The following is a 13,653-nucleotide window of genomic DNA, read 5'->3' on the forward strand; positions in this document are numbered from 1 at the left end:
CAGCAGAACGCAGACCTGTTGCCAAATTCTGTCAAAGTACACTCTCTGTCTCTTTTGCTTTTCCCCCAGGGTGAGGAAGGGTGGGGCAGCACCTGGGGAAAAAAAACAACAGAAACCATAAAAATGTTAAGGAGGATTAAGCCAAAAGAAACGTAAAGGTGTCATTACATTACAGAGCCTACCCAGAGATTTAAAACAATGTCTCAGATAAGGCAGCCTAGGCGAGGCAGATACCCAGCCTCAGGGCTGCTGAGAAAGCAATGGGAAGGCAAGGAAGGTCTGCCCAGCCTGAAACAAAAGAAGACTCCCAGAGAAAAGGCAGGGCCAGGTAGATTCAGGAGACAGTCTCAGCCAAAAGACTAGTGGAAAAAATTATCGGGAAGGTGTACTCACAGAGGCAGAGAAACTAAGGGGCAAATATCTGAGGCTGCTTCTCCTTACACAACAATAACATTAACTTATGCAAGGTTGTCTACAGAGAGGTTAACGTGAGGAACAGAAACAGGCATGCATAGCTGCTATTTTCAAACAACTCATCCAACTGCTATGTAACATTTTCTTTCAGAAATCTGTGCATGCAGCCACATTAATCCACTTCTGTCACACCCCATCAGGAATCCAGCAGTTGACAGATGCACTTACTTGGTTAGGAGTGGACCTCAGGAGCAGGTATCCCAGGACGGACTCTGCAAGATGGGGATGCTGCAGAATTGCACCTCTGAAGAGGCAAAAGTCAGTTCAGCCATGACATTGGCATAAAGGAAGACTCAGTAATAGCAGGGCACCTCTCATGAACAGAGAAGTCTCGGAGTCTTCACTTCTTCCTAAAGAAGTTGCATTGAGACACTCCATTGTTTTCCACCTCTGCCCGTCTCTTGCATGCCAAGCTCCCAGGTTGTGCAAGCAGCTTCCTTTTGCTCATTAATTCACATCAAAAGCATGTTTTCCCAATAGATGTGTCAATTCCCTGCAGTGCTAAACCTCTACAAGCACTGGGATCATCAAAACTCACAACGATGAAAACGACTGGTTTCATGGGATTATCTTTGCAGCATTCAGAGGCAGGCTTTGAACACTTGGGAATGCTTGGTTCCTCCCAGGTATCAGATGCACATCATCTGCTTGCACACAGCCAGGGAATCTGGGCCTAGCCATCAGTGAGGTACCACATCAAAACCAAGTAATCATTTCAGGCTTGTTTTTAGGAATTAAATATTTGCAATTCCTCCTATGGTTTGGGACTCATGGTGGGAAAAAATAATCTACAAATAACATACACAGGTTATAGCTGAGAAACATTTCTATTTGGAGAGACAAATGCAGAATTGATGGTGTTGGGAATCACCACACAGCCCCTCTCAGTGCTTGCGAGACCTTGGCCTCAGTTCCTGTCAACAAGTAACCACACATACTTTCTGGTCAAGACTCTACAAACCAACAGCAGCTCCTTCCAATATAATGGGGATACCAATTTCCTTCCTTGACCCTGTCTTTCTCACATCCCAGCAAAAAGCAGGCTGGACTTGCAAAGGGGCTGAGAGGCTGCCAATCAGAAAGTCACAAGAAGGAAATCTGTTGCAAAAATGCCTTTAGGGAAGGAGGAACCCTGGTGCTGAAAAAACAATTGACAATCCAATCACTTGTTGCTTCTTCCTCCCCTCTTCTGTATACATCTTTACTGCCTTTTCCCTTCGGTCTTCTTTTCAGTCGAGGGAACTCACCCAGCACCCCTCCAGGTTCTGCTCCTGGCCTGCTTGTGGCCAACTGCTCACTACTCTTGCCCTCACGCTATAGCACAAGCACACTGACCTTGCTCCTCAACTCATGACTTGCACTGTCTCATTCACTGCAGGCAGGACAGTCACTGCTGCTCCCATCCATAGTTTGCAAGTGCCCTGTCCCTCTTGAGTGCTGCCAGCTACTGAGCTGATCAGAGCAGGAGTGATGCTACTGGATTGGCTCTGCAGCTACATCTGCTCCTTTCTCTTAGTTTTCCAATACAGTTCCTCACAGCCTCCTCCTAGAGAAGTGGATGTGATATGGTAACGCATCTGTGCGGTGCGTGAGGAACTGGCTGACAGGCTGCACCCAGAGGGTGGTGGTAAATAGCTTTTTCAAATCAGCAATCTGATATAAGTGGGGTCCCCTAGAGATCAATACTGGGACTGATGCTCTTCAGTATCTTCATTAGCAATCTGGATGACAGCATCGAATGCATTCTGTTGAAATTTTCTGATGACACCAGATTGAATGGGGAAGCAGACACTTCAGAACATGAGAGCCACCCTGCAGGAAGACCTAGATAGGCTGGAAAAGTTAATTAAGAACCTGATGAAGTTCAACAAGTACAAGTGTAAGGTCTTACAGCTGGGAGAATGTAACAGCCTGAAAAGGGTCCAGAGAAGGGTTACACAGATGATTAAAGGACTGCAAAGCCTGCCATGTGAGGAAATGATGAGAGAACTGGGTTTGTTCAGCCTTGAGAAAAGCAAGTTTAGGGGGGACCTTTGCATTGTGTTCCAGTATTTTAACATGCGGCTACAAGGAAGATGGAAACTCCCTTTTTACAAGGAGTCACGTGGAAAAGATGAGGGGTAACAGGTACAAGTTACTCTTGGGAAGGTTCCAGTTAGACACAAAAGGAGTATTTTTCACAAGAACAATCAGCCATTGGGATAAAACTGGTGAGATTTGAGATTCAGCTGGAAAAGGTCCTGGGTCATCTTACCTATACTCTACTTTTGCCAAGAAAGGTTGGACCAGATGATCCTTGAGCTCCCTTTCAACCCGGTATTCTGTGATATTCATTCTCTATTTTGCCTTCTTTCCTGCTCTGGCACAGGGAGCTCATCTGCTGGCAAGGTATATCACAGCACCGGCCTGTGGGAACAGGGGGAACTACAGCAACAGTCATGCAAAATCAACCTGGCCGTTTGCTTGCACTGATTTTTCCTGTGCACACACACGTGGCAATAGTTGGCTGTTAAACAGTCATCTGTGCATGTGTGTGAGTGTACAAGAAGCAGATGAGACAGAAGACCTGGTTATGTATCTTCCTTTATGACTTTATTTGTCCAATCAGGGATAGACAGTTATCCTGTGGCAAAAGCAAATGCAGTAAAAAGTGAGACCAGCACAGCAAATGGTTGTTACATTTGCTCAGCTGGGTAGAAACAGAAAGCCAAGCTTGGACTATTTGTTATACACAGCAAATTAGTGTTCGGCAACTTTTTAGAAAGGCTGAAGGTGAAATGTTTTCCTCGACACTTCAACTTGTGAAAGTACTGCCAACTCTGCACAAATAATCTATACCTGATGGGCATGGCACTGCTGCTAGGCTGGTGAGTTGACCAACCTGCCAGACACAGAGGGTAAAGTCCTGAATAAATCACAACAAATGAAAATACTGTTAGCAGTTTCATAATTTAATGAAAAAGTACTTGTAAAAAGGGGACATCTGAAAAAGACTGAGTCCATCTTGGAAAATTGAATATATATATATTTATATATATAAAACAAAATGCAAATTAAAAAAAAAAAAAGACAAATAAGGTTAAGAGGTAATACTTCAAACAGCCACCAAACACACAATAAAAACTAGCAAATGCACTTTGGGGACAATACTTGTGAACTACAAAACCAAGGGCTCCTTCATATATCTATTAAAATAATGTAAGAATTAGCAAAACCATTGCCCAGACTGGAAACGACTGAATTAATAACTCCAGAAGAGCAGAAACGCTGAGTTTTGCTGAAGCACCATTTTCCCTCCCTTCTGTCATGGACTTCTGGCCACAAAACAACATGAACACTTTGCTGACCTCCCAGATAAGTGCTCCCGACACAAACGTCACAGAATTTCATGACCAGCAAGAGAGGATTAATAATAAATATCGAAGGAGAACTAAGAGAATCAGAACTGGAATACAAATGAACAGCCATTTGTTTAGTTATTCTGAATGACCCACATGGCTTAGAACACAAAGCATTTCCCATTAAAATAAAAACATGTGGAAACCTAAAATGCTACTGCATATTTACACCAAAGGAAATAATTTTGAAGATACACCTCTAAAAAGATCAATTACACAAATATACATAAAATCAAGAAGTGTGTGTGGGGGAATTAAGATGCATGAGCAAACAGAGCAGAACTGCCAAGTATATAGATTTAAAAAAACAACCAAAATTACAATTCACTACTGTAAAGTCCTCCAGCCCTTGACCTGCTAGTCTTATTGCAACTAGGGAAATTTAAAAGTTTAAAATTAATCTAAAAATGTCGTTGCCATTTCCCAAGCTAAAAGCAATAAATTAAGAAATAAACGAAGAAAAACAGATGGTTGGTTGGATCCTGCATAGTCATCCTCACGCTGAGTGGGGAACTCAATTTGTTCAAGACAAAATGAACCCTCGAACCAAAAGAGCTGCATGATGTGGCCCTGTACACCTACAGCCCGTTTCAGGCAGTGACGCAGGGGCAGAGGATGTTGCACTTTAAAGAAGCGTACAGCATTTTTAAGAAACTCGTTGCAGTTACTCTGTTGATCAACAGAACACCATCTGGAAAACAAGAAGCTTGTTTGCATTCAAACAAAAATCCCGTGTCATTGAAACAAACACCAAAAGATTCCCTTCCCATCTCACTTCCTCAGCACTGGCTTAAATGGAATCACTACTGAACAACTGCTCATTTTAAAGGACCTACACCAAAGAAAGTGTTAGTTTGGGAAACAGCAACTGATCCAGAGGTTGAAAAGCAGCTTAATAAAATAATGGATTTTTCATCAATTAAAAAAAACTCAGCATACTCAAAATTACAACTGGCTAAAATTTTACAGACCTCAATGCCAGAAATAAGGCTTCTACACCTGCCTCCTGGCAACTAGGGTCGAAAATCTGTGCCCGCATAAAAAAGTTTAGATAAAATTACTTCTAATTCATCTTATTTTAAAAATCCCAGGTATGAACATCTCTGGACATGGAATCTGTTTCAAGAGTAACCTGGCATCACTGGTGATTGCCTAAATTTAAGTGTCAATAGCATTTTTCTTTTGAAGTAGTACATCTACTTTTGTAAACACTATTCACAAAATTAACCATCTGTACTTGTTAGCTGGGTAAAATATTTACAAGTGCATCCCACAACAAGCAATTATGTACAGATTAAAAAAACTGAAGTACTAGAAGTTGTCTATTTACAAAATAAGCAAGTTATTGTGAAAAGAAACACAAACCTTCAGCAAGAGCAGGCAAGGGGGGCATGTCTAGAGGTCAGTGAGTTTGGCAGTGCCAGTGACGCCTGCTTCTACCTTCTGCTAGGAGCCTGCAAATGTCACTGCAGTTCAAAGCCTCCTGCAGAAGAGGATTATCATTTAGTAGTCACTTTGGGCCAGATCCAGCAGAGCACACCAGCATGTGCTTGGAGAGCTGAGCACAAATGCTCCTGGGGGAAACCATCAGGACTTTTCATGTGCTTAACTTCCTAACACATCCGGAACAGTGTTGCTGGATCAAAGCCATACTGCAGGTGCCGTAAAAATGCAGTTTCAGTGTCTCCATTTGCAGATCTCCTGCAACACAGTAGAGCTATGCAAGGGCTTCTTTAATACCTGTCCAAAACCACAAGATTGGCATAACATGAACATGTTGCCTTGCATACAGGCTGGCAAAGGGGAAGCAGTCTCCTGAATTTACACAAAGATTAACTGCCTCTTGCTCTCCCAGATTTTACCCTCTAACATAAACGCACAGATTTCCACACGACTTTGTGAATCATCGACTTAACCCTGTGAAAACTGCCAGTCAATTCACAGTTGAACAAAACTACTCTTATTTCTCTCCCTGCCCTCCATCCCTTACTGCAACTCTCCCTAAAGTAGGTCCTGGACTATTTTCTGGAACCTTTTGATGCTGAACTTTGCACTGGTACACTGGAGTACATAAAGGCTGAGTTACCCCGTGGGGGCTTCTAATCACCTTTGTACCGAACTGTGAGATATCATATTTTTTTTGTTTCTATTGTGACAATCCCTCCCAAAGTCCTTACTTGGGCTTTCTCTCTCTGAACTACTTCGTCTTAACCTCACTTGCTCTTTGTTTTCATCACTTTCCGCTTCAGAGTCACTCAGCTCTAAGTCAGGACAGTACCCGTCGTTGTCCTGGTAAGGAGCACCTTCAAGCGTCTGCTTGCTCCACAAGCGATCTTTCGTTGCAAGTCTTCTTGTTGGCTTTTCACAGCACCGGAGATCCTCTGTGGTCCTCACCAGACTGTTGGTAGCCTCCTTAAAGGATCGGCTGAAATGTTCTATGGTGGATTTTCTGAAACTGCTCTGGCTGGCCAAGTGAGCCGTAAGCACAGACTCTTGTTCATAGGGAGTCTGGCTGGAGCTGTCCCTCTGGCTCACATCTCCAGCCCTGCCCATCAGACCGTTGGACTTGGCCGCCAGCCTCAAGTTGTCCTGCTGCACCCGCCCATTCCCAATGGAAGACTGTCCATGCAAAGCGGCCTGGAGTGCTAAGGGCTTCCCGGATGGCTGGCCTCGGTAAAACTCCGGCATCTGTGTGGGGCCAGAATCCTTCACCTCACTCCGGGGCTTGCCGATCCCTGCCAACAGCCCATTACTTCTGCTGTCGTGCTGATACCTGGAGTAAGATTTTGCTTTAATTTCAAATGATTCCTTTGACATCGGCACACTTCGTTTGCTGTAAACGGTGCTGTTGTTGTCAGGAGAAAGTGGTCTGTTGCCAGGCTTCAGTGAGTTATTTTTGCAATCTCCTAGTGCTGATTTGGGCATTTTCAACTTCAGGGTGATCCTAGGAGGTGGGTAGAACAGTGTGTTCTCTATTGCACTTGTCAGGGCATGGCCTACAGGAGAAAGAGATGAGGGAGCAGAAAGGAAAAAGGCTTTTTAAAGAGGCTAATAATTTTGTTATCTGTAACAAGTCCATTAGAAGGTCAATCAACAGTAAGAAGCATTTGAAAACAATTAGGTGTGAAATTATCTTAGGACATTAAAGAGAAGTGGGGATAATGAGACCTCTTCCAAATTATCCACTGTTTTGGAATGTAGGTAAGCATTTTAGCATTTCCATTAAAAACAACAATGTGCCTTTCTTACAGGGCATTAAGCCAATGAACTGAAGCACTTTCGAAATATGACTGAAGTAGTTCCAACAAAGCTATAAAAAAAGATTCACATTCAGTTTTGGATAAAGAAAAAAACAGTGCTTCAAACAGAGTTTTCATTTGGACTTAGTTCAACTCTCTACTTTGCACTATAAAATTCCCTACACTTTAGAAGTATTTTCACCCCAATATATTAGTCTTTATGATATTATACACATACAGTACCATTGCAAAGTAGCTATCAAGTTATCCTAATAAGCATTAAAAGAGCAGTTGCATTTTAGAAGATGTAAAATTGATTTAGTAGACATTTCTAATAAAATGCATTTATGCAAAGCCAAAACGCTTTAGAGTACTGCTGTTTCCACAAAGCACTTGTCTGGTCTAACACTTTGAACAAAACAAAACAAATCCTTGTCAGTACTAATGAAAATTATCCACGTTTCAGGGGATAGAGGAAAAAAACCAGGCACAAAGACTTCACTCTGAATTAGTCATTAAAAATATACTATGTATCTCGAAAGAACAGAGAAATCTCAATTTCATATTGAGGAAATAGCTGCCTTCCCTATTAAAAAGCAAAAAAAAGATGAGTAACTGCACTGTGATCTCCACTCTTCCTCTTTCCAAGTATTGTGTTCCCTATTTCAAAATGGTCGCTATGAAAATGAAGGGCAGAGTGAGTTTTGGTACGTCAGCATTCCTAACCAGTTAACTATCAAAAGCCAGGACACTGTAACTGTTTTTGAAGGAAGGGGAATAACTAGAGATAACATGCTGTTCATCAAATACACAAGGCAACACAACAACAGCAATTGTTACTGGTCACTCTTCTTTTTTTGCCCAAAGGAACCAACTACTGACAGCAAGCAAGCTGGACAACAAAGCAGCAGTCCTGCTTTGATGTGGGGAAACAGTACCATAAACCAGCAGCCCAAGGATGCAAAAACCAGCTTGTTTCTGCTATTTGGATTCCATAGTGACAAGTAATAAGCATAAATCAGAAACAGCCATTAAAAAATACATACATATTTGATTGGGTATTTCAAGAGATGGAAGAGCTGCATGTGTGTTGATGCTTTAGCTCACTGTATACCTTAAGGAAGTTTTAAAAGGTAAACTTACAGTATTAAAAACATTAAGCAGAAACATAAATGATAACACAGTTTTTAGTTTAAATGCAGACAGAATTTGTAAATATTTTGCACTGATATGATTACCTGCAGCAATTTCCTGATTTATGAGCTGGACTTGCAAGTTGAAGACCTGTTCATGTACTTTACTGTGAGATAACTTCAGTTTCTCTCTCCTGCTTACCATGTAGCAGAGATTTCTTACCTACACAGGAATAATAGGAGCCTTAATAAGCAACAAGAAAATAAATCCTGACACAGTTTAACATTGGAGAATTTCTTGCTAACAGGACATGAAATGATAAACATGAGCAACCCGTGTCCTTGGGCCCATCTTGGGAGTTAAGATACCAGGCCCTGGGTAGCAGCTGCAGGGGGTGGAGTGCCAGCTGCATGTGGGCAGAGTTAGCCAGACCCAGAGGCTGACCCTCAGATTATTATGGTATATTACCCTATCCATGCCATTCTGGTAACCCTGTACCCTCTATATGTAACCAATCTTGGTGGAGCACACCTCTTGCAAGAATGCATATAAGTCTCTGTACACGGAAATAAAGTCAGACTATGACCATCTAACCATACTGGTGAACAAAGAGTCATTTTACCCAGGTGCTCCACCAGCAGTTTAACAGTGCATCAACAGAATTTCAACAACATTATGTGTAATATCCCTTGGCAAAGTTCCCACAACTATCACTGAATGTATGTAACTATGATTAAAAAAAAAAAGGATTTTTTTTTAATTGCCCATTTAATGAATTCCTTAAATGTATCCTGTGAGACAGCAGACTATCTTTTCATCTGTAAGTACAGCATGTGAACATGAAATTCCACTCAAAAGGAAAGTAATTTCTAAGATTTCCTTCTCTGTAAGCCTTCTTCCGCTAAGTAGAGTGTTGGGGACGTTACTTCTGGATTCTCCCAGAATTTCCCTGCAATGTGTTCCATAGAATAATTTGTAACAGCTAAACTACATTTGTTTCCTCTAAAATTACTGCAGTATTATAAAGTGATACTTTTTACAAAGCTATCAAAGAGTTGGCCTGTTTTGACCAAAGCTAACATGCAGATCACCTCTAAAAGCAAATTCTGGCTTCTGTGCAGAGCACACACTTCAGATGACCCTGGGGCAGTTTCTTTTCCATCTCCATTATACTGGCACATGAAGTTCAACAAAGCCAAGTACAAAGTTCTGCACCTGGGCTGGGGTAATTCCCAAGATCATACAGACTAAGGGATGAGCAGCCCTGTGGAGAAGGACTGAGAGATACTGGTGCATAAAAAAAAAAGACATGAGCCATCAGTGTGTGCTGACAGCCCAGAAGGCCAACAGCATCCTGGACTGTATCAAAAGAAGCATGACCATCAGGTTGAGGAAGGTCTCCTAAGACCTCACCTTGAGTATTGCGTCCGGCTATGGAGTCCTTAACACACAAGACATGGACTTACTGAAGCAAGTCCAGAGGAGGGCCCCAACAATGATCAGAGAGATGGAACACCTCTCCTATGAAAAAAGGCTAAGAGCATTGGGGTTGTTGAGTCTGGAGAAGAGAAGGCTTTGGGGAGACTCTACCCCAGCCTTTCTTTACACAACAGGAGGCTTTAAGAAAGACAGAGAGACCAGAGGCTGTACTGATAGGACAAAGGGCAGTGGTTTTAAAGGAGGCATAAGGAAAGTACACTGTGTACAGTGAGGGTAGTGATACACTGGAACAGGCTGCCCAGAGCAGCTGTGGATCCCCCTTCTCTGCAAGTGTTCAAGGTGAATTTGGGCAAGGCTGATCTATTTAAAGATGTTCCTGCCCATGACTGAGGCTGTCAGCCTAGATAATCTTTAAAGGTCACTTTCAGCTCTAACCATCTTATGATTTTGTGACTCAGTTCCACATAATTCTTTTTCACTATTTATTTAATAGCAACGTTTCCACCTAGTGTAATGAGAACAGAAGATGCACTGAAAATTCTTGATAAACCATCAGAAAAAGCTTTCAGAACACAGAAACAGTGTAAAGGCTGTTTGAAAGATTTTTCAAACATACTTCCCCACCAATCAATCCCATTTGTTCAGATTTGGAATATCTCTCCTCAGGACGGAAATTCCAAGATTCCCAAATTTATATTCATCCCAAGATAAAGCTGAGCAGAAAGTCTTGTGACACAAAAAGTTCAAAAACTTAAGAGACAGACATTTCAAACTCTGAATTATCTCCACTCAGAAAAAGTACATCAGCATCAACAAAATTTGATGCAAATCAACCACTTGTTGGACAAAAAGGAAAAGCTTGAAATGGTCTCCTGAAAGAAAGAAAAACACACAAACCAAACAAACTCAAAATCTCAACTCTCCTTTTGAAACATGTTAAAGGTTTTTAAGTATTATTTGTAATGTAAAGATCCACACTCAAAACAGTCCTGGAAACAGAGATTTGAGGTTGATCACAACTAGATTCAAGACAACAGCTACACTGAGACAAATGCAAATCTTGGTTCCAACACTCATCTCTCTGTATCTTCTGTTTTTTCTCTCCCCAGTGTTGTTTTCCTTTCTCTTACAACACTATTTTCTGTTTTCTGCATTTCCTCCCCCTCTCCAATGTCTACAAATCAGATCTAGCACATCTAATTAATCATGTTTCCTTTTAAAAGTTCTTTACCTATCTGTAGGCACTTGAACATTGCAGGTGATTGCAGGCCTACAGGCCAACCTAATGAGAAGCCTCTAAGGGGTTAACAAGCCTGGCTTCCTTCCCCATCAGCTGTTAGAAAAAGGCACTCTCAGTGTGCCTTCCTAAAAAAATTCCTGCTCTGAATTTTGCTGATGGATTCCATCTTTTCAAACTACCAGCTAGCTGGCAATCTGATAGCAGCCTGGCTAGGTACTGATAAAAAGATAATTTCCATTTTTTCAGTGAAGCCTCAAGCAGTGATAGCCTCAGTGGGCTACTTTCAGATCACTAACCAACTGTAGCACCTAAGGCAGTTATGTGCCATGAAAATATCTAGGTCACAAGAGAGATGAGTGATTGAGCCTGTCCACTACCTGGAACTAGCTGACTTAAGCACAATGGTGAGGAAAAGTAGTGAACACTCCTGAATCATAGGTCAAGCTAAGTGATATGAGTACAGGCCAGTCTTCTTCTGTGTTTGTAGCCAGAAAGTCACCATGGAAGTCAATCATCTAAGACTTCACCTTCAAACCATAAGCGTGAGAAGCTTTGCTTTAACCTATTCATTCCTTCACTGTTTGCACTCGCTTTTGTTTAACTCCAGTAATTTTTTTTGTTATTGAATCTCTATCAGTAACAACTCCTACAGCTGGGGCAAACAAATCCACTTAATCTTTTTTAAACAGTTACTCAAAGGAAGTTGAAATGAAGGCGTCAGTTCGGAAATATAACCACTGTGCACAGAAACATGAATCTTAAAATATATAAAGGAATAGCCTCTAAGCAAGTCAGGAAGCACTGTTTTCACAGTGAAACTCTTGCTAGACTGACAAGGGACATTCCCTGAAAGTCTCTCCAGTAGGCAGTGAAGAATATCAAAAGAATGAAGACCTTACCATTTGGGTTTTTTTTTTAACCATTATTTTTTAAATCATCTCCCTGTGCTTTTCCTGTTCCCACTTTTGCCCACAAACAGAGACCTTGCTCACCTGCAAATCATTTTTCAAAATTTCATCATTTAAATTCTTACCCTCTCTAGGTCTTGCCTCAAATGCATGAACATCCTCATGCGAGTATGAATGCTATCTTCTTTTGGCTGCACCAAGCCGTTTTCTTCATCCTCCTTGGGAGGAAATAATGGTTTGTTAAAGTTACTTTTTCGTTTTAACTTCCAGTAATTGTAGATGAAATCTACAGCAAGTTTAGGAAGGCCCAGTTCTGCTGCAACATCCTCCACTTTAACTAATGAGTAAAACTCTTCTTCTAGCTCTCGGAGTTTTTGGGCTCGTAAGCTGGTTTTCTCACTCTCTGTTTGCTTCTGGTCTGACATGCTTTTGGGGTGCTCGTCAACATCAGGCAGGGAATTCTGTTTGTTCTTGCTGTGCTTTAGACAATATGACTTGAACTTGACCTCATCCCCATCATCCAGGATAGTTTTCATCTCTAAGCTATGCTCAAAGGCACAGGTGACATGAAAGGCAGTGATGCAGCTTTTCACGGAACACTACAGACAAAATAAAACCTCCATCAGTAAGAGCAGCAGCAAACCAATAAAAAAAATAGGGCAGAATTACCTTAATTACATGGAAGACCATCCCCACAAACATATTTCCTAAGCACTCTTAAAAATATTTGCGGATCTCTATCAAACTGGCATTTTGATTTAGTATTTTCTTGCTTGTGGACAGTGTTCAACAGGAAGGACCCTTCTATCCATCCCTGAGCCACAGCAGTCCTTATACATCTCAGTCTGATTGAAAAAAAACAACAACTCAGACTAAATCCCAAGCCTCTGTGCTGGTGAAATAATTTGACAGCAAACGTTTTTGAATAAAGAGGCATCTCTGAACACAGGAAGAACAAAACACAAACCCAGAATGACCCTTTCCTCATAGACACATCCCACAGTCACTACAGGACAAGTACATACCTGAATGCAAGCACCAGTTTTCAGTTTGCATAAACTACACACTAGAGCCCATCGACTTGGTGGAATGTGAGACACCTTTGTGATTGGCTCCATCCTTTCTGGGCAAGCAATACTAACCTGTAAACAAAAAAAACAGCATGAAAAACAGCTATCAAAGCAATAAAAAAAACCTCTCCATCCACACCAGAAGGAGAAATATGACCACACATTTATCTCACCAGGAGATTGCCATACTTCTCAGTTTAGGGACCTTAAAAGACTTCACATGAAAACAACAGTGTAAAACCCTAACACTGGTTTAACTTGGTGGCTAATTCTTCAAAATTTTTGAGGCACCTGCAGCATGCCTTGTTACAAACCACTTGAGTGATGCTTATTTCTTTTCCATTCTGGGTTATTTTTTTCCATAGACTTAGAACTGTTTGGCCTGGAAAAGACCTCTGAGATGATAGAGTCAAACCATCAGGACCTCTGATCCAAGTTGGAAAGGACCTCAGATTACAGAATCCAGCCATTTCACACACTCCATCAAGTCTGTCACTACACCATGTCCCCAAGCACCAGATCCACATGGCTTTTAAACATGTCCAGGGATGGCAATTCAACCACTTCCCCAGGCAACCTGTTCCAGTGCCTCACAACCCCTTCCATGAAAAGATTTTTCCTAATATCCAGACTAAACCTCCCCTGGCACAACTTGAGGCCAGTCCTTCTCATTCTATCATTAATTACCTGCGCTGCTTTAAGAGGTCTAACTTCAGAAGTACCAAAATACGAGCTACTCAGAACAAAATG

At 41.6% G+C, this 13,653-nt stretch overlaps 1 protein-coding gene across 6 annotated transcripts in view; it reads right to left on the reverse strand.

The window, feature by feature from the left end:
• Positions 1–3,044: 3,044 nt before the first annotated feature.
• Positions 3,045–13,653, reverse strand: part of JADE3 (jade family PHD finger 3) — a 74,799-nt gene continuing 64,190 nt past the window's right edge. For all 6 annotated transcript variants that reach the window (XM_064143491.1, XM_064143490.1, XM_064143492.1 and 3 more), the window contains 4 exons: positions 12,859–12,975; positions 11,959–12,432; positions 8,350–8,467; positions 3,045–6,868 (listed from right to left, as the gene is read on the reverse strand). In XM_064143491.1, the coding sequence (XP_063999561.1) occupies positions 5,976–6,868; positions 8,350–8,467; positions 11,959–12,432; positions 12,859–12,975 (1,602 nt within the window). In that variant the 3' untranslated portion in view covers positions 3,045–5,975. The remainder of the gene's footprint in view (positions 6,869–8,349; positions 8,468–11,958; positions 12,433–12,858; positions 12,976–13,653) is intronic.

This window comes from Pogoniulus pusillus, chromosome 5 (assembly GCF_015220805.1).
Source record: "Pogoniulus pusillus isolate bPogPus1 chromosome 5, bPogPus1.pri, whole genome shotgun sequence".
Taxonomy (NCBI): domain Eukaryota; kingdom Metazoa; phylum Chordata; class Aves; order Piciformes; family Lybiidae; genus Pogoniulus; species Pogoniulus pusillus.